Genomic DNA, 21,276 nt, shown 5'->3' with positions numbered 1-21,276 from the left:
ACTAAAAGAAAAAGAAAAAAAGAAACAAGTCCCCTTGCTTCAAAATTTTAGGATAAAAAGGGGTAAAGCTTGTATTGTAGATAAAGGCCCCCTAAACTTTCCTGCTCCTAAAAGTATAAACTAAATAGTCAATGACAAAGAATGGTGGGAAGCATGGAAAAAAGCCTTCTGGAAATGTCTACCAACTAAGCTGAGTGATAAAATACAAACAAGGTTAGACCCAGACAACCTAAGTACCCTTTCCAAATCAGGAAAATCTAATAGGACATTAACATAACCTAGAAGTCTGTGCCAGCCTGCAAACGCATTGACCTCACTAACCCTCTCTCCTCAAACCAAGGAAATGTTCTTTCCAGCACACCCCTGAGTCACATGAAGTTGCTGTAAGCCAGAGCACATCACGTTGCACCTGACAGGTGTGCTTCCCAGGACTGGGTGCTGGGTGGATAATGAAGTTTGGCATCTGGTGTAAAAGGCCCTGGGAGGCTGCAGAAAGACCACCAATTCTCAACACTATTTTCTTTTTTTGAAAGAGGGCAGGATGAGCTAAAGATTGAGAGGAACACTGCACTAACATAACATTTGGGGAGAAAAAGTGTAAGTAAACAGGTTTTCATGAACACATTGATAGACGGTGCCTTCTCCGACCTCTCCTTTGCGTTTCAGAGTTGTCTCCTTCTCACAATCCCCCACCCCCCGAACCCCGCCCAACCCCTCCAAACACACAAGGTAGGGTGGTCGCCGACCAAGGACTCAAGGTCCAAGCCGTCAGCCACCCCGGTCTGGGTCAGCTGCCAGGCGCGTCAGTCAGTCAGTGCCAAGTATCTAATCTCCAACGTCTGATCTCGCCAGCTGCTAAGCCTCCAAGGGAGGCCGCCGGAGCGAACCAGTTCCTGCACGGTGTGAACGGGAGGGTGCGGGGCGAGGGGAGGCGGGACGACCTCAGCACCGCTAGTAGCCGGAGCCCAGCATAGCCCCGCGCGCAGGATCACCTTGCGCTGACCTAGTTGAGTCCCGCGGAAAGGCACCCGAGCGGCGCAGGAGGGGGCGGGGCGGGGCGGGGCGGGGCGGCGGGCGCGGAGGTTTCTTCCCCGAGCTCGCTGTGATTCGCCGTCGCAGCCGAGTCGGGAGCGTCCGGGGGCGTGGGCGGCGACGGCGACGGCGCACGTGGTGACGTGCCGGGGGTGCGGTGGGGCGGGTGGCGCGGCGGTAGTGTCTCCCGGGTGCGCGTGGAGGTCGGTTGCTGGCTGGCTGGCTGGCTCGCTCGCTCGCTCGCTCGGAGCTGCGGGGTACGGCTTCTCGGCTGCTGCGCAACGCGGAGTCATCGCCAACTCGGCGGCGCTCGCCTTGCTCCCAACCTCCGCGAGTGACCCTCGTCCTCCCTCTCGGGTCGCCACCCCATCCGCGGCCTCGAGGCGCTTTCAGTTGGGCTGGTCCCCGCCCGCTTCCTCCTGCTCCCCATCGAAGCTCCGGAGATGAGTTTTTCCGTCTCTTCAGAGATGAACCAGGTAGGACACACGGGTCTCTCGGGCCGCGAAGGACGTGGCTGCGGCCACAGTCCAAGTCCGAGGGCGGTGCGCAGCGGGTTGGGCCCCGGCGCGCGGGCGCGGTGTCCCGGCCCGGAATAGGCTGCCCCAGCGGCATCGCTCTCCGGAGATCGGGGCCGCGGCGCTTTGGGGGAGTCTGGAGCCGCCGGGGTTCTCGGAGGGCCGAAAAAGGGCCCTGCGTTCCCGCGCTGCCATGGTTGCCAGGTCGCGTTGGCGACCTGTGAGCCCAGTGAGGTTGCCGGCGCCCGCCGCTTCCCCTGAGGCAGGGACGCGGGGCGTGCGGAGAGAGAAGTTTGCTGGAGAGGACTCCGGGGACCGGGGTTGCGGATGACCCGCTGGAAGAAGGTGCGGGAATGGGTTCCCGCTGTCAGGGGCCGCGCCCGGAGTGCGGTGAGCCCAGGGTCGGGACTCTACTCTGACTACCCACTCTGACTACCCAGAGCCGGCGCAGCGGGCTGGGAGCCGGTCTTGGGCTGGGCTGCGTCCGACCCGGCGAGGGCGCACCGCGTACGCGTCCCAGGGCACCGGGGGCCCGGGTCCTTTGTTCCTGCTCCACGTTGCGCGCTCTTCTTGCCAAGCGCGGGGAGTAGAGGCGGGAGGAGGGAGCGGCGGTCCTGCTGTGACGGCGCTGAGTGACTGCGGGCCCGGCCAATCCCGAGCGGGGGGTGTGCGGGTGCCTCTACCCTCGCGGTCTGTTGTGGGGCGCCGGCCCGACCGCGGTAAAGGGGGCCGGAGGGCTGGGTGGTGGCCGCACTCTCAACTTTCTTGTTCTGAAAAGAAATGGCGAGACCATTGCCCTACTTAAGCGGAGTCTCTGATTATAAACCCTTAATGGTAGGAAGGCATTAGGCAGTATAAGATTAGGGTGAATGTAAGGAACTTGAACCCCAAATCCTTTAGGTATATATTGAATGCGTATTTTTCCAATACGTAGTAGACAGATTATTGTTTGAGACAGCTGACATCTCAAAAGAATGCAGATACTTAAAGGGCGCGTTTTGTTCTAAATGATGGGGAATTAGAACACCCTGGCATCAAACTGTTCTTTGAGGATTTGTGTGTGATAATCGTCTTGTAATAAGAAATGACATGATAATAAACATGTCAAGTAAATGACAGCTCGGGAAACCTAGATCTACTTTTAACAGTTGAACAAGTACAGCATGGACTGGATCAGAGAGAGGCCATAATTCCTTTTAATAACCCTAGCGCCCGCTTGATTTAAGGATAACCAAACGCTGATGAATAGCTTTTGGCATAATCCTGCTGAAACTTCTGTCTTGAAAATGCTGGAGGAGCAGTTGTAATTGTACATCTGGAAATGAGGCAAACACTGACTTTTTAGAATTGGATGGAGAGTAGTATCATTTAATGCCAGCTGGCGGGCTACTACTTATCAGATGTCTATAATTTGGTAGCTGAAAGTAAACCACTGACCAAAAAAGAGACCTCGAAGGGTTTTCTTCTGTATTTTCCTATAGATGAAATCTCTGTACTTAATAGGTATTAATTTCTTGATTTATCTTAATTTGTAGTTGCTTTTCTAAATTTTACCCCCCAAATAAAGGCGTTCAGATTTTGGTTTTAGTTTTAGTGTCTTTTGGGTTACGTTGGAGTGGGATTTCGTTTTTCCTGCATGTATTTTTTGCAAATGAATGTTTTTCCATGGAAAATATTTTCCTGTTTGGGAAATGTCTCAATTATTGATGTAGAAATGAAACACCTTAAAAGTCATTTCATTGGCTTTTCAACTGTATGCATAGCCAAATTTCAAAAGGATTTAACTTTAAGCATGGTCTCTGACCAGGTTGTGCCAGGGTGTAAGTAGAGTAATTATGAAGAAGGAATAATTTCTGGGTTTTTGTTAAAAGCACCAAAAAAATCATGCTTATCTCTGTAAACTTAAATTATTACTTATTAATTTCCTTTCTTACATGTATTATCCATTATCCCCCACAATTCTGCTACAATGTCTTGATTCTACTTGCTAAAATCCTTACAGTTTTATATTATTGTTTAAACCTTAACATTGTTCTCTCATTATTTCCTCTCTCATTATTAAGTACATACATCCTGCAAACTGCAACCTGTTGAAATAAATAGCTGCAGTTTCTGGAATATGTGTTCTATCCTCTTCCCCCTTTTGTTGAATTAATTAAATCTGCTTGGTCTTTCTGGTTGATCTCTGCTTAGTGTTCAAGACAGCAGTGGTGTTAACTCCTTGGTGTTATGAGCATCCTATTCCAGCTTGTTTCTGTTATATGCTTGGTGCCATAGTTGTTTGTGGAATTACAGAACAATGAGATTAAAAGTTTAGAGCAAGTGAATGAGTTTGAGTGTTGATGTTTTACTTACTATAAAGTTTACTTCAAAAATAGATTTAATATTTTGTGAGTTAACTGTCCTCAGAGGATTACCTTGATATTTAAATATTACTTATAATTTGTCTTGAGGTTATAGGAATACTTTGGACATTTGCTAAGGTTTTTATCTTGCTCTTTTCTGAAGGCCCCAGAGAAGAATTTGAGGGGAGGCCATGTTGTGTCTTCCTTTTTTGCAATTATTTGATAATACCTGTTGAATTGTGTATTAGTTAAACTATTCTTTTTGGAGCCTGTGGTAACTTAAAACCTTCTGGGTGTTACTAAAAATGTTAAATACTCAGGAATCTGGTCTTCCTTTTCTTGGCCATTTTAAGAAGCTATGGCACTTATATGTCAGAATATGATGTATTTCACCCGTTTTAATTTTTTTTTTTAAGATTTATTTATTTATTCATACAGAACTGGGGTACAGGCCAGAGGCTCAGGGGCAGTGAGAGGCTTCACCAGAGACAGAGTGGGGAGCAGAACAGGCAGATCGAGGAAGTACACTGCTGAGGGGAGCAGCGGGCAGGTCAGGAGAGGTCTGCTGCACCATGTGGTCACCTCTGGGGCAGGCGGGAATCGAACTCATGCGGAAGTGGCTTCAGATTCTCAGTGCTGTGCTTTAACCCGCTGCGCCACCAGGGAGGGCCTCACCCGTTTTAATTTTAAAAAATTATTGATGTATACTTTGAATAATAAATTTGTGAAGTTTACAATTTTATATACCTGGGGGATGTTTTGCTTTTTTCTTTTCAGAGAAAAAATTTCTCCCCACTTTTTTACTCAACCAGTTATTGAACTTAAAATGTCATAGGTCAAACAGATCTGTGCTTTTTTGGAGTAATTTAAATTATTTGTCCAAGCTTGCTTTGGTGAAAGTGAATGAACTTTTCAAAGATATGGTTTTGCAAGCAGGAGTTGATAGTCTCTGGGTTGAGGGCGGGTGAGAATAAGGAATAGAAGTATATTAGATAAATATAGAAGAAGAATAAGGAATAGAAGTATATTAGATAAAATAAATATGCTTCATTACCTCAGATGTCACCTAGCCTTTGACTAGCTTTTCAAATCAAATAAGGACATAGTGATTGGTAGACATTAGGAGGTGAAGGTCATATTATTAAAACCTTGATGTGCTAAATGTAGAACTCAACTTTATTGCAAATGAATACTGTTATACAAATTGGCATGTCAAGAGCTACTCCAAAAACTCTCTGATATTTTGTCTCAGAGGAATGAACTGAAGTGATTTAAAACAATTTTCCCCTCAAAATTTAGGTAGAAATTTCAGTTTGTCAAATATAAATGCTGTTTTTATTCTTGGTTAAATGATTTTTTTTTAAAGTAAGTACTGAATAAAACTGATCAAAGTTTACAATAGTTATAAGTACCATACAGTGTTGTTGGTTTTTCAGTTGTTACTCTTTAATCATTTAAAATATAGTTTGTTTGGGGTTCCCTCCATCCCTTAGCCTGCTGATAAATCTAAAATGAGGAGTTAATCAGTTGTGCCTGTGAATTACTCACCACAGTTTATACCACACACACAAAAATTTGTTTAATTTAAACTAGGTTTTGGCTAAGCCTGTTAATAGGTTTCTTTTGGATAATGTGTTTTGTCTACATAGAAATGTGTGTTGCTTGGAAAACATCTGTTAGAACTGCTCTCTTTTTTTTTTTTTTTTTTTTTTTAAAATATTTATTTATTTATTCATACAGAACTGGGGTACAGGCCAGAGGCTCAGGGGCGGTGAGAGGCTTCACCAGAGACAGAGTGGGGAGCAGAACAGGCAGATCGACGAAGTACACGCTGAGGGGAGCAGCGGGCGGGTCAGGAGAGGTCTGGCTCGCCATGTGGTCTCCTCCGGGGCAGGCGGCAGGCGGGAATCGAACTCATACGGAAGTGGCTTCAGATTCTCAGTGCTGGGCTTTAACCCGCTGCGCCACCAGGGAGGGCCAGAACTGCTCTCTTTTTTTAAGATTTATTTATTCATACAGAATTGGGGTACAGGGCAGAGGTGCAAGGCAATGAGAGGATTCACTAGAGACAGCGGGGAGCAGGAACAGCAGTTTGACAAGCACACTGCTGATGGGAACAGAGGGCAAGACAGGAGAGGTCTGCTGCTCCATGTGGGTCAGCTCCCTGGCCCTGGATCTAAGATCTAAGCGCTGAAGCAGCTGCTGCTAGCTTTGCACTGCTGAGCCTTAACCCATTGCACTACCAGGGAGAGCCCAGAACTGTTTTCTTAAAAGCTGAATTAACTAATCTAGATTAAAGTACATCAAGCATAGGAAATCATAATTACATAATGATATGATACAGTTTTATTGGACATGGACAACAGTACTAACTTAGTCAGAATGCTCCATTTTCTTTGAAACATGGATGTAGGATATAGCTCTCACAGCTTGTGCAGGTGTTTAACTTGACATAGTAGGTTTTTTGAATTGGAGCTTTTGGTTGTAGGTTAAGTGATTATTATCTTTGACAACTGTTGACTTTAGAATTGTGGGTTTGATAGGCAAAACCATTTTGAGATGTCCATTTTTAAAAATATGTACATTTTTCAAATCATTTCCTATTTAATTTTGGTTTCCTGAATTAAAGAGTGGTGTAATAGCAATTCAGGTGATTAAAAAATATCATGAGCTGGGCCCTCCCTGGTGGCGCAGCAGGTTAAAGCACAACATTGAGAAGCTAAAGCCACTTCCACATGAGTTTGATTCCCGCCTGGCCGGGAGGTGACCACATGGGGTGGCAGACCTCTCCTGGCCCACCTGCTGCTCCCCTCAGCAGTGTACTGCATCGATCTTCCTGTTCTGCTCCCCAGTCTGTCTCTGGTGAAGCCTCTTGCCGCCCCTGAGCCTCTGGCCTGTACCCCAGTTCTGTATGGACAAATAAATAAATCTTTAAAAAAAAATATGAGTTGATGACATGTGAAGTGAGTAGGGGAAAGAGTAGGTAGGAGGACTAAATGACAACTGTCTTAAACCATAATCATTTATTCCACTGGCACTTTTATTACTGTGTGTGAGAAAAGTGACTCAACAAAGCATTGGCATCAATATTTTTTCTTTTGTTGATTTAGTTAATTTCACCAAATTACTAATCTTTGTATTTCAAGCTTCTTGATTAGTGTTTTTGGTAGGGGAGAAATGGAATGGATTCCAATAGGGAATAAGACACAGAGGTTTTGCCTTTAAGGTAGGTACTTTGAATGGAGGGAGATAAAGCAAGTACATAGAAGCACAGCCCACAACAGACCAGCTGGAAGGTCATACATGCCTTTTAGAAGGGGTTCAGTATGTGAAGATGACAGGGAAACTACTTTATTGGGGGTATTTGGCAGGGTCTCTGAAGGTAAAATTCATCTGGCAGAGATTAAGTTAAAAGTATTCTAAGAAGAGAGAACTTTAACAAAGGGTCTGAGACTGGAATATGCTGAGCCCATTTTGGGAACAGTTTATCTGGATTAAATGTAACACTGTATATATTTCTGGGCATAATGCCCAAAATTACCCAAAGGTGGCTGGCTGGCAAAAACAAAATCACGATTGCATATTTGTTGCAGTATGATACTAAAGACTATTATATTTAACCAGTGTTTAAAATTCTTTAAAATTGTGTTAGTGTATCTCACTTAAAGGATAAAAGTTGTTAGCTACAGTCCTGGGGAAGGGTTTTTTTTGTTTGTTTTTTTGTTTTTTAAATCATTTGAGTAGTAGCAGGTTAAATGAAAAAAATGGGTTAATGATGGTTGTGGTTGGGGTCGTATTTTCTCTATTTTTACTATTTATCGCAAAATCTCAAGGACATGGCTTTGCTTGATCTGGTTGATAATTTTAGTTATCTAACTAAAATTTGTCATTTTACAGATTATGGTGCATGATTATCACAGAAGAAATTCATGTCTATAGCTTTTAAGGACTTGATTACATCATTTTCAAGCCTGATAGTTTTGGAATCACCATTAGAACGTAAGACACCTCTGCCTTCACTTCAGCCACCTTTCTTCATACCTCAACGAAGTGCTATTTTTAACACTCCTTCGAAGGTCTTTGGATTATTTAATACATCCCAGAAATATATTTCTTACCAGTAAAGTAAGTAAATATTCAGTGCCTGGTGCAATATTAATGAATATTGTTTTTCTGAACACTATGCTGATGAGTACAGTGGCATCTTTTCATTAATTTTTGCAAAGGCAGAAAAGTCATTAGTCATTTGTAGAAAAACATTTTCCCAATTTTTTCCTTTTCATAAACTATTTTGACTCTTAAGTGACTTCAGACTGAAAAACTTATTTTTTAAAAGATTTATTTATGCATACAGAACTGGGATACAGGCCAAAGGTGCAAGGGTGGTAAAAGGATTCGGATTCACCAGAGATAACATGGGGAGCAGAACAGCCATATTGACGAAGTACACTGCTGATGGGAGCAGTGAGCGAGACAGGAGAGGTTTGCTGTGCCATGTGGGTCAGCTCCCTACCCGGGGATCAAACTTGTGCTGAAGCTGGCACGACTAGATTCATAGTGCTGTGTTTTATAAACTCTTGCACCATCAGGGAGGGCCCCAGGCTGAAATTTATTACTGGTTTTTTTTAATGATACATTTTGTGTAGGTTTCAGTTCACAAGTAAAGTGAAATAAAAATTTATTAAAATAAGTTTACTATAATTTTATGAAGTGTTATTCAGAATATATGCAACTCGCAAAGAAAACAGAATTTAATTCATCTTAGATATTAATTTTTCTTGTATGGGTAAAGGAATGACAGTTATCCAAATCCTTTACTTGATGATTATTTTGTTGTAGGCTTTCAGGTTGTTAACTTGTTGAATGGGGAGGGTTGACAGGTATGTAGACCTAGCCAGAATTTTGAGTTACTGCTACAGCATGAAGCCTTAAAAAGACTTAAGAGCAGAGAATGGAGTTCCAGAGACTTTGGACATTTGGAGCCAGTGTTTTATTTCCACAATGTTCTTACATGGTGTTAGGATGGAATTTGAAAATAAAAATATTACACTACTATTGAAGGTTTTATCACCATTCACAAGTAAAATAACTTTTCTTTCTTTCTTCCCTTTAGCTAAATTGATAAGGAAAAATGATTCCCAACGGATATTTAATGTTTGAAGATGAAAATTTCATTGAATCTTCTGTTGCCAAATTAAATGCCCTGAGGAAAAGTGGCCAGTTTTGTGATGTTCGGCTTCAGGTACTTAAGCTTCAATGGAAACTTAAAGAATTGTCTTTTAGTACTAAAAGCCATAAGTTTTGGATTTACTTATTTTCTTTCTTATAGCAGATTTCATAAATTTATTTTTTTTTTTGAAGAAAGATTTACTTAAAAATGTAAGATAAAGGGCCTGGAGGTAGTAATTAAGTAGACATAGTGGTAGTCCACAATATTTCTAATTTTAATTATAATTTCAGGTCTGTGGCCATGAGATGTTAGCACACAGAGCAGTTCTGGCTTGCTGTAGTCCCTATTTATTTGAAATCTTTAATAGTGACAGCGATCCCCATGGAATTTCTCATGTTAAATTTGATGATCTCAACCCAGAAGCTGTTGAAGTCCTGTTGAATTACGCATACACCGCTCAGTAAGTGCTTTGAAGTGAATTGTATAACCAGGAAATTGCAAGTCTCTAAATTTTTAAGAATTAAGTATCTGTTTTAAGACCTTGGTATCATAAATGATAAATGACTTTGTTTTAATAGGTTGAAAGCTGATAAGGAATTAGTGAAAGATGTTTACTCTGCAGCAAAAAAACTGAAGATGGATCGAGTAAAGCAGGTAAAGTACCAGTTGTAGTCTGCAAGAAATGCTGTCATGGGAGAGCATAGCAATTGCCATAGGACATTTCTTAGTCTCAAGAATTTGAAAATAGTCCCTTTTCTCTAGAGAAAGCAATGTTAACTGTAGTTTTGTAGCAAAAATCATACTTCCTTTCAATAACTTTGGTAAGTCTTGCTTTTCCAATAGTATTCCCTGGTAGGGAGGTTTCCCTGAAAGCATGAACTAAAATATTCCTGTTTTCTCAAGAGACAGTAAATTTCCAGAGAAAGTTCTCAAATAAATAACTACTATTCTCAGTTATTTCATTCTGTACTTTGGGTTCCTCTTCAAAAATATTCTTTCTAGATTTTACCACCACTGAGAAGTGCTTAGTAAGTGAAGCATTTAATCTTCTAATGCTAGGGTCAGTAAATTTGAAGTCTTATGCAGCTGTCTGTTTATATAACGTTTTCTTAAGGAACACAGATTTCATCTCCATTTGATTAATAGCTGCTTCCCACCTATAGTGACAGAGGTGGGTGATGGTACCAGTAGCAGGGCTCACAAGCCTGAAATCTTCTGTGGCCTTCTATGAACAAGTTTGCTCCTCTAACATTATTCCTACCTAGTAATCCTTTGATGGCTTACAACAGGTGTTTGTCCATTTAGCTTTGTAGGTTCTCCCTAATGAAGTTGCTGGTTTTCAAAAATTATTTCCTAATTGTCTTCTTTTCAAATGCCCCAGCCAAATTAAATTGCTTACTTTATCTTTCCTACTTTCTCTCTACTTTCAACATTGTGCTTTCTCCAATAGACTGATTCTTAGGTTGTCTTTCATGAACCTTTATCTGATCTGGCTGGAAATATTTGTCTGCACCTATCATCTGCACTATCATAGCATTTCAGTTTGCTGCATCTTTTCTGAAACAGCTTACACACTTGTATGACATCTTAGATGGTTTTCATTTGTATACAGGTGTTATTCCCACTGTTAAATTTGTTCTGTTAATCAGTGGTTTTTATCTTCTCACAATGCTTATCCATTTTGCATTAAGTATTTGTTAAATATAATTTATGTAAATGCTGGCACTTGTGTATTTCTTTTTCAAGGTTTGTGGCGATTATTTACTATCTAGAATGGATGTTACCAGCTGCATCTCTTACCGGAATTTTGCAAGTTGTATGGGAGACTTCCGTTTGTTGAATAAGGTTGATGCTTATATTCAGGAGAATTTGTTACAAATTTCAGAAGAAGAAGAGTTTCTTAAGCTTCCACGGCTAAAGGTAAGGAGTAAAATCTAAAAGAAATAGGTACTACTTAGTTCCAGCTATGGAATCATCATCCATTTCAAGAGAGTGAGTAATGCTAATAAAAGGATAGTACTGGAATATAGTCAGACTATTTCTTAGCAGTATAATGATCTGCCTGGGAGTTATGTTCTTTGTTTTATGGCTACTGGTTTCCTTACAAAATAAAAATAAGTACATAGACTGCAGTTGGGCATCTGACAACTTTATTACAAAGTTGAGGATTAAAGTGAAAATTAGAGGCTCACCACTGATCCCTGTGTCATTGTTTTCCACGAATAGTTGGAGGTCCTGCTTGAAGATAATGTCTGCTTGCCCAGCAATGGCAAAGTGTACACAAAGGTAATCGACTGGGTGCAGCGGAGCATCTGGGAGAATGGAGGCAGCCTGGAGGAGTTGATGGAAGAGGTGAGTTCTAAAGTAAATGGGATTCAACAATTCTTAAAAATTATTTTGCTGTAACATGAAGGATTCCCTTTCACTTTTATTTTATAACCATGACCCTAAAGAATTTAAATTTTGCTATAGGTACCCCTAAGCTGAGAAACAGGGGGGGTGTCCAGGTGAGCTGAATGAACTGTTCAGTTTGGTCTTCTGCTTTTCTTTTTTTTTTTTTTTTAATTTCCTTGCTTATTATGTGCTGTTAACTTTCTTTAAAGTAGCATGTAATTTGCTTTAGAAATGGGAGGTGGTACTGAAGTTTTCTGTAGATTTCTTAATTTTTCTTCACAGGTTTTTGCTTTAAATTTGACAAGTAGGTAAAAGCTTCTAATGGTTGTTCCTCCCCATTGATTTATCTCCCCATAGGTTTATTAACAAAACTAGGATACCCAAGACTGAAGAAACAAGAAGAAACCTCAAGTGTATTGACACGTAAAGAAGCAGCAGTCCTGCCCCAGTTCTCCTAAGAAAAATCTTCTGTGGGCAGAGAACGATGATGATTTAATGGTGTTTACTCCTTTACAGGATTCTTATCTTTAAAGCTTTGTGTTTTTCAATGGTTTTGTTCATGCATATAGTCATTCACTTAACTTGGGCTATTTTTTAAAACTACACAAGAAAAAATTAATGGAGAAATAGTGGGACCTAAACATGCAGATGGAGCGGTGGAGTGACCTTGATTGAGCTCATCACTCCGCTTAGGCCGTTCATATTCACTAACAGTTGGCCACGTCGATTAGGCCTTTAAAAATACTGTTACTGTGTTTTGAAAAGGCTAACGGTTGATCTTTAAGTTTTCTGTAGTTTCCCACTTGAAAACCAGATGCATTTGGCCATGTACTGTATCTGGTGAGGGAAGTCTCTACAGTGTGTTTGCATTTTTGCATGTTTCTTACTTGTTTTTCTTGACATTGCATACAGGACAGAAATATGTTTATGCAAATCAGACCACTTCAGTGGTGTACACCATGTTCAGTATTTTATTGTAAATATGTATATTCTCTCTAAGAGCCTATCTATTGTACTAGTGCCTCTTCTTAATGTTATTATAATAGAAGCAATGAAAAAAAATGAAGATTTCTTTCAAGCCATTCAAGCCAAGGACTCTTCAGCCAGTATTAGAAGATTTTGTATTTTATTTTTGTTTTTTAAATTTTTACCACCATGACATGTATTTTTCTTTACTTCGGGATCCTGCCAGAGTAAGATGTCAAGAAGCCCAAGCAGCACACTGGAGGTTACCTTGAGGCGATTGTGTGATCTGCATAATAGTGGAGTAGCCATGGAGACAGTAGCCACATGGGTGTTCTGTTGCTGTTTTTCAGGTTCAAACCTTGTACTACTCAGCTGATCACAAGCTGCTTGATGGGAACCTACTAGATGGACAGGCTGAGGTGTTTGGCAGTGATGATGACCACATTCAGTTTGTGCAGGTACACATTGCACATCTGAGGTAACCTCAGGTTAAAATTTGATTAGAGCATTTTAATAGTATATTGAGATTTTCCTTTAATAAAGGAAAGTAGAATATTGGTATAACTGGACAGAAACATTTTGGGGAGAAAACAGACATTACTCAGCAAATCAGGAAACACTTGTTTAGATTTTTTTCCTCAGTAAAATAAGATTTACAAGTAATAATCAAGAGGGTGAATAAAATGAAGCAATGTAGAAATTGTTAATTTGGTTAGAGTAGAAAAAATCATTTGCAACAGGAATGCCTGTTAGACCCAGTTTTTAAGTATCTCAAGGATGAATCTTGTTCATGGACAAATAAAATTAACAAATCATGCATATCACAGTGAACCCACTAGTTTCAATACTTTCTAGGTCAAGAAGATCACATTTTTAGTATCTGGGAAGCTTTCTTGCCTCTATCAGTCACTGCCCTCCACAGCCCTAAAGGAGACAATTATCCCATTTCTGAAACATAGATTAGCTTGTCTGCGTTGGGAATTTATATAAAACTTCGTATGGTATATTTTTGGCTATAACTCAGTATTAACATTTGTGAGATAAAATCATAAAGTAGCTTGAACTGACCCAGGTTAGCAAGTGTAATGCTTTTAATAATTAGGTGGTAGTTGGTGACTTGGTAGTAAACAGTATAGTGAAATTATTGGGTGTTCTGTGAATATATTTTCACAGAAGGGCTTTGGGTTTGAATTAATTGATGTTTGCTCTTGTTTATTTTGTATGTACAAAAGGCATGAAGAGGGGAGGCATAGTGGTAGAGGGAAAAAGCTCAGGAAATTTCCCACAGGAAGCAACATTTGAGCAGTCTCAAAATTTAGGAGTTTGCATAGCAGATGAAGCAAAGGGATAACACTCTTGACATCGCAGGTCACTGAAAAGTAGGCAGATGATACTAGTTTGGGACTTACATTTTATTCTGCAAGTAGTGAGATCTTTAGATAAAGGAGTAGAGTTGTATGAGCCGATGTGTTCCACACCTTTAGCAGTAGTGGAAAATGGAGCAGTAGTATAGTGAAATCATAGGGGAATTAGTTAAATACGGCATTTCCACATAGCAAAGATCTGTATGTTCATTAACCATATTTTAGACAAATAGTTAACAAGTAGGTGGTGCACTGGTATTTCAGTTGACTTGTCCTTTTATACTTAACAAATTAATAGTAAAATGATTTAACCCTTACATTTTTATAATGGACAGAAAATTAGAGCTGTGAGCCCATTTGCAGACTATTCCAAAAGCTATAGATAACTAGGGAAAATGATTCAGGGCAAGCAAGAAAAAAGTTAAACCAAACATTTATAGTTAACAAAAGTTGCGAATATTTACCTTAGGGAAAAGGAAGAATTTGAACATATGCAGGCCTTTTGACATGGTAAGACTCCTCGGTACTGGTGTCGTGGGTAGAGATCATGAAGGAAGTATGGGGGGGGGTGCACTTTTCCAGGAGTAGGAAGAGAAGTAGAGAAAAAGCCATTAGAAAGGTAGAGGGACAGAGTCAAATTGTGTTGTACAGGCCAGCTAATAGAAGAAAATTGGAAGAACTAAATTGCCAGTGTATCAGATCATTGCCTGGGAAAACGTAGAAAAGGATAGAAATAGCTACTATTTTTAGTTAAGAAGCCCTTAGTTTGAAAAGTGATGGTAAAAAAAAAACCCGTGGAGCCAGAAGGTAAATGTGTTGGGAAGAGATGATATGAGAAAGTTTGAAGGATTATACTTGAAAATGTTCCAGAGAATTCTGAAAGTATTAATCCACATTTATATGTAAAGCTTATCAGTCATATAATTACTAGTAGTCTTCATTGTTACCATACTTTTTCTTTCATACCTGTTTTCTCACAATATATTTTAGAAGAGCTTTTCTTTACTGTAATAAAACCTTTAATGTAAGCATCAGTTTGTCATTCTTGGTTGGAGTCCTTTCCCATAGATTGGAATGGGATTTTATGTACCTTGTAATTCCTAGTAGCAGAGAGCACAGTCTGTCATAGTATAAAAGGTATTTTTAAAAAATTCATATTTCAGTTTATAGCTTTAGCCAATGCATATCTTTTGTTTCACTATTTTTATCTATAAAATGGATAGGTAATAATTTTCCTAACTGGAGTAAAAGAAATTTGAAGCAAGTACCTAATTGTGACTAGGTACATAAGAAGTTCCCAAGGAGAATTTAATAATCATAAACATGATTCTTTCTCGTCATAGCTTACATACTCTACTTACTGAATGGCCCAAAGTGAACTTTTGATAGTTTTGTCATGGCTTCCAAATTTTTTCTCTGTAGTTAACATGGACTTTTGCTGCCACTCGAAACAAATTTCCATTAGAACTCATAGAACCCATGTGGCTTTGGCCATGCGAACCAAAATAAGTGAATAAATGGACACCAAGTACTGAAAGTCTCTCTCTCCATTTGGCGGTTGCTCTCAAGGCAGTCTTGACACTTTCAATTCCTTCCACGTAACTTTTTTCCTTTGGAAGTGTAAGAACTAAAGAAATTAGGAAAGCCACCAAGAGGAAACTCCTACACAATACAAGTTAATTTTCTGAAACATGGAAAATTTGCAACTTTCTCCATTTCTACGTTTAACGTTCCAGTGCATTCTACTTTTGTGAATGTTTGGTTCTTTTAAGCACTGTTGTTTCATTTCTGATTACTATTTCTTTTTTATATCTGTTTTTGATGTAGTCCTGTTTTTCTAGAAAACTAGTCTATCTAATACCTAGTTGGTAGTCCTAAAGAAATATCCTTTAAAGTGTTTCTTGCAGTTACCAATTTTTCCTTCAAAATATTTGCAGGAACTGGATGGATCAGTTTGTTCGTTGCTGTCACTGTATAAGGACACTAGTACATATGACTTAAGTTTGAATTTCATGGAGAAAAGTGGATGAAATGTATTCTCTTAGTTATTTCAGGACATTTAAAATTTATAATATCTTTAAAAGATTCAGAACTTCATTTAAAGACGATGTGAGCTCTTATATGGGGGGGTGTATAGGGATACCCTTTGAGGTATTCCACTACATGATCTACAATATGTACTTCTGTTGAGCTTTCTGTGATCAGGATATTTGTGTAGGTCTAGTTGTTTCATCACTAAGTGGAGATGGAAGTATGCCAGTGATTTCTGTCAACTGGAAAGTTGTGTTAAAATAAGGTGTGCTATGTATGTCATATATGGGTAAAGGATATGGAATGTTTTTCCAGTGTGTGAACTAGCTCAGGAACAGAGGTACACCAGCTATGGCCTTTGGCTAGGTTTCTGTAGCTACCTTTTGATTTTGCAGAAAAAGCCACCACGTGAGAATGGCCATAAGCAGATAAGTAGCAGTTCCACTGGATGTATCTCTTCTCCAAATGCTACCATACAAAGCCCTAAGCATGAGTGGAAAATCGTTGCTTCGGAAAAGACTTCAAGTAAGTATTACACACTTGTCAGATTGTCTTCCGTTATTTAAGAAAGACTGTTTAGTGGACCCATTTTATACTTTAAATTGACTGAGGAAAAAAGCTAAATTTTGGAAAAGAACAAATTGTTCAATTTGCAGTCTGAATAAAGTGGAGTCCAGTTCAGGATCACACAATTATCAACAGTTAACATTAATTGCATCTCAAACATAGAACTCTTGTGCTTACAGATAACACTTACTTGTGCCTGGCTGTGCTGGATGGTATATTCTGTGTAATTTTCCTTCATGGTCGAAACAGCCCACAGAGCTCACCAACAAGTACTCCAAAACTAATTAAAAGTTTAAGTTTTGAGATGCAGCCAGATGACCTAATAGAAAAGCCCATGTCTCCTATGCAGTATGCACGATCTGGCCTGGGGACAGCAGAGATGAATGGCAAACTCATTGCTGCAGGTAAGAACTGAAAGATGTGGTTTCTTCTTTTTTTTTTAAGATTGATTTATGCATACAGAACTGGGGTACAAGCCCGAGGTGCAGGGGCAGTAAGAAGATTCACCAGAGACAGAGTGGGGAGCAAACAGGCCGACTGACAAAGTACAATGCTGAAGGGAGCAATGGGCGGGTCAGGAGAGGTCTGCTGCACCATGTGGGTCACCTCCCGGACCAGGGATCGAACTGGTGCTGAAATGGCTTTAGCTTTAGTTCTGCATTTACCCGCTGCACTGCCAGGGAGGGCCCGATATGTGGTTTCTTACTGGAAATCTTCAGATGGCTAGGCCAGTTGCTTGTAACATGCAAACTTCGGGAGAAGGGTTTGATATCTTCTCCCTTGAAATTGTTAAGACAGCAGTATAAACAAGCAAATGAGGTTTTTAACTAAACCTCAAATCAGTGTCTGCTTCTAATTAAAAAAAAACTACAAAATGGTTTATAATTCTCTCCTAATTAATTTTTGAGCCACAGCAAGCAGTTTGTGCATATTGGTAATGTTATTCAGCTGTTAATATGCTCTTAGTTAAAATACCAACTAATGGGGCCTTCATATTCATAAGTTTGTGGGTGAAGATACTTTTTTGCATGTGCGAATTCCTTAAGTCTGCATAAACAAAACACCTTGTGATTCTTTTCCAGGTGGCTATAACAGAGAGGAATGTCTCCGAACAGTTGAATGCTATGATCCGCGTACAGATCACTGGTCTTTTCTTGCTCCCATGAGAACACCAAGAGCCCGATTTCAAATGGCTGTACTCATGGTGAGTACATTGTCTTGCTGGAAGGAGCAACCCATTGCTTCAGAATGGCAAACAATCTAATCTCTCACCTTTGGTACAGGGTCAGCTCTATGTGGTAGGTGGATCGAATGGCCACTCAGATGACCTGAGTTGTGGAGAAATGTATGATCCAAACATAGATGACTGGACTCCTGTTCCAGAGCTGAGAACTAACCGTTGCAATGCAGGTAATAATACTTGCCTTCTGAGATAACTAGTATGCAAATATGATAACTGTCATATAACTTTATTTAATACTTATCATAGGAGTGTGTGCTCTGAATGGAAAATTGTACATTGTTGGTGGCTCTGATCCATATGGTCAAAAAGGATTAAAAAATTGTGATGTTTTTGATCCTGTTACAAAGTCATGGACAAGCTGTGCTCCTCTGAACATACGTAAGTTGATTTCTCTCCCTCCCCACAAGGTACTTTAAGATCTTTGAATCAGTAGTGTGTGCCACCCACACTTAGTTTTGGGAGATACAGTACCAATTTTGCTTTGACTTTATAGGTAGACATCAGTCCGCAGTCTGTGAACTTGGTGGTTATCTATACATCATCGGAGGTGCAGAGTCATGGAATTGTCTGAACACAGTAGAACGTTACAATCCTGAAAATAACACCTGGACTTTAATTGCTCCCATGAACGTGGCAAGGAGAGGAGCTGGGGTGGCTGTCCTTGATGGTGAGTGTTGGGATTCGTTGAGTGGAGATGAAGTCCCAGCTCTAATTTGCCCCAAAACTCCCAAGAATTCAGAAACATTCTTCTGAAGTGAGGATCAGTGTTTTGTCTTTTAGAAATGTCTTTCGTAATAAGACTCAGTACTTGATATCTAACTTAAATATGTTAATTCAGCAGTGCTTGGTAGATGTTCATAGTAGTTTTCTCCCATAAACAAAGCATCCTCTTGGAGGTTGCATTTGTTTCTTTAAATTCTCAGGAATTTAAAGAGTATTATTTGCAAAACAAAAAGTACAAGTCATCTAGACCTAGTCCTTTCTAATGTTTACTCCATACTGAGGGGGAAAAAATGACTATTTAATAAAGTCTTTCCAGACAACTAAGCTTAGTTTGTATATAGACACATCTTTTTTCCACATTCATTTTATTGATTTATATATACCTACGTAATTATAGTAACGAAGTTAGCATTGTTTTTGGAACAAAGCAGAATCTTGGTAAGTTTATGACTGAACTGGTGAAAGCTAAGTTGTATAGATGCCAGCAAATCACCTACTTAGCAGCAGCCTTCTTCTATTAAAAGTAGTCAAACTATTAACAGCATGAATATTCTGAAAGTCATAATTCTCAAGCTGTTTCCAAGAAGAAATCTCTGTAACCAAAGTAATTTTGTTGTTGGAAAGTTCAAGAAAATTTTCAGTTGAGATCTGCTTTCCTCTTTTGAATCTCAGTTCTAATGGAAGGGAATAATGGAAAAAGTCTAGTGTACAGAACTGTTCTGTGCTACTTACTAGCTGTATTGGTTTTTAATCTGTGAGATTCTACCTTAGAATTGTTATGAGAAGCATTTCAGGCGCTGTCCCCCACTTAAATTGGTTATTACCAGTTTTGTTCCATTTGTGTCTCCAACTTCTAGAAAATGCCGCTACATTAGTAGGCTCCTCACACTTTTTTTGAAAGTAATGAATAGCTATCTCTACTAAGAATACTTACTTTAGCAAAGGACAGATTTAGGATTTTTTCTTCAGCCACCTTAGATTTACTTTCTCATTTCTCTTTTAGGAAAACTGTTTGTAGGTGGTGGCTTTGATGGTTCTCATGCCATCAGCTGTGTGGAGATGTATGACCCATCTAGAAATGAATGGAAGATAATGGGAAACATGACTTCACCAAGGAGCAATGCTGGGATTACAACTGTAGGGCGCACCATTTATGCAGTGGGAGGATTTGATGGCAATGAATTTTTGAATACGGTGGAAGTTTATAACCTTGAGTCAAATGAGTGGAGCCCCTATACAAAAATTTTCCAATTTTAGCAAATTTAAGACCCTTTGAAACTAACAGGCTTAGTGATGTAATTGTGTTTAGTTAGAGGTACACTTGTGAATAAGGAGGGTGGGTGGGTATCGATGTTGCCAACTGCAACACAGAGCTTTTGCATATTGCATATTATTAAACAATGCTGTACATACTTTTTGTTTTATTTGAAAAGGAATGCAAAGTTGATGAAGGTCTGTTTTTGTGTGTGTGTATTTTTAGGACTACTTTGGTTACATTTTGGAAGTTGATAATTGTAAAATAAACCAAGAATTGATAGGACATGTCATTTCAAGAAGTCCCCTCTCCTCCACATTTGTTTCCCCAATTTGCACATTAATAAATGACACTTCCCTCAAATGTGTGTTGTGGGACAAAAGATGTTACAAGATATAAGCAGTTGGGTTTTTTAAGGGCCCTTTTTCAATAACTGGAACATTGTAACAAGAGATGTATTTAACTAGATGATTATTTTTGTTTCTATTAAAAGAAAGCTGACATGCCTACCAATACTTAATCTTTGATGACTGCCTTTTTTATGACTTTTTGTATTCTCAGCAGAGTATTTTTTAACCTGTTAAAAGTAATATATAACAGATTTAAGTGACTGAAGGAGTGATGATGGGCTTAAAAGTGTGCACTCAGGTGTTTCCTTTACATACCCACCCATGTCGCAGTTTTTAAATTTGAAACTGTGGTACCAATGTTTATTTGAAAGGAGTTGCTGAACAGTAACATAGCTGGGAATTTTTAGTTAAGATGCTGATTTTAAATATTTTGACAGTATGTCATACTAAAACATGACAGTAGCAAACAACAAAGAAGTATTTTCTAAATCCTGTGTTTATCACTAACAAAATGATGGTAAATGGTAGCTTTTAATTGTGGAAGAAAAACTGCTTTAAATTGTATTGGGTTTATGAATACATCCTTTATCAGAACTATGCTTTTGTTCAGTTTTTCTATTCCTGTGGATAAATAAGGGTGAGAGAGGCTGCACTTAAAACTTATGGTGCCAAAATTAATCCACCTTAATAGAGATGCAAACATGTTAAAGGTACTTTACAGGAAGTCTTTGTACCATAGCATTAACATCCAGTGTAATATGTGTACCTATTGGTTACTGAAAGTTTTGGAGAAAAAATTTTTTTAAAGAGATTTATTAATTGGGTCCTCCATGGTGGCACAGCGGGTTAAAGCACTGCACTAAGAATCTTAAAAAAAGATTTAGTAATTTATGCATACAGAACTGAAGTACAGGCCAGAGGTGCAGGAGCAGTGAGAGGGTTCACCAGAGACAGAGTGGAGAGCAGAACAGGCAGACTGATGAAGTACACTGCTGAGGGGAGCAGCGGGCGAGTCAGGAGAGGTCTGCGGCGCCATGTGGGTCACCTGCCAGGGCGGGGATAGAACACATGCTAAAGTGGCTTTAGCTTCTTAGTGCTCTTTAGAAACTCACCTGGCTTCTTACATCTGAAATAAGGGCTGATAAAAGATCTTTCCTCTCACGTGACAGAGAAAAGCACACTGGAATCTTAGTGGGGCGGTGTGGCTCACCAGTAGCTGACTTACGAAAAAACCCACCTTCCTGACCCAGTTATTCTGCTGGTACTTGAACTTTTATTTACAAAGAACCACCACGAAAATATGGCTATGTAGTTCCTGACT

General features: G+C 39.7%; 1 protein-coding gene across 1 annotated transcript; it reads left to right on the top strand.

Annotated features, from left to right (window-relative positions):
- The first annotated feature begins 1,257 nt into the window (after positions 1 to 1,257).
- On the top strand, positions 1,258 to 19,632 carry IVNS1ABP (influenza virus NS1A binding protein). Its single transcript, XM_012729155.1, has 15 exons — positions 1,258 to 1,508; positions 7,790 to 8,017; positions 9,006 to 9,134; positions 9,353 to 9,522; positions 9,641 to 9,716; positions 10,809 to 10,982; positions 11,289 to 11,414; positions 12,773 to 12,880; positions 16,213 to 16,342; positions 16,564 to 16,788; positions 17,467 to 17,588; positions 17,668 to 17,794; positions 17,874 to 18,005; positions 18,121 to 18,294; positions 19,354 to 19,632. The coding sequence occupies exons 3-15, from the start codon at positions 9,024 to 9,026 to the stop codon at positions 19,605 to 19,607; spliced, it is 1,929 nt and encodes a 642-aa protein (XP_012584609.1). The 5' UTR covers positions 1,258 to 1,508; positions 7,790 to 8,017; positions 9,006 to 9,023; the 3' UTR covers positions 19,608 to 19,632.
- The last annotated feature ends 1,644 nt before the right edge of the window (positions 19,633 to 21,276 follow it).

Source organism: Condylura cristata, unplaced genomic scaffold, assembly GCF_000260355.1.
Source record: "Condylura cristata isolate star-nosed mole 26May11 unplaced genomic scaffold, ConCri1.0 scaffold00024, whole genome shotgun sequence".
NCBI lineage: Eukaryota > Metazoa > Chordata > Mammalia > Eulipotyphla > Talpidae > Condylura > Condylura cristata.
Note: the sequence above shows the minus strand (reverse complement) of the source record. Positions and strands in the feature narration are given on the sequence as shown.

Bases quoted from the DNA above. Each gene is read 5' to 3' on its own strand.
- IVNS1ABP (XM_012729155.1), top strand. From the start codon at position 9,024: ATGATTCCCAACGGATATTTAATGTTTGAAGATGAAAATTTCATTGAA. The intron at 9,135-9,352 runs GTACTTAAGCTT...TTATAATTTCAG, and splicing joins TTTGTGATGTTCGGCTTCAG to GTCTGTGGCCATGAGATGTT. The intron at 18,295-19,353 runs GTGAGTGTTGGG...TTTCTCTTTTAG, and splicing joins TGGGGTGGCTGTCCTTGATG to GAAAACTGTTTGTAGGTGGT.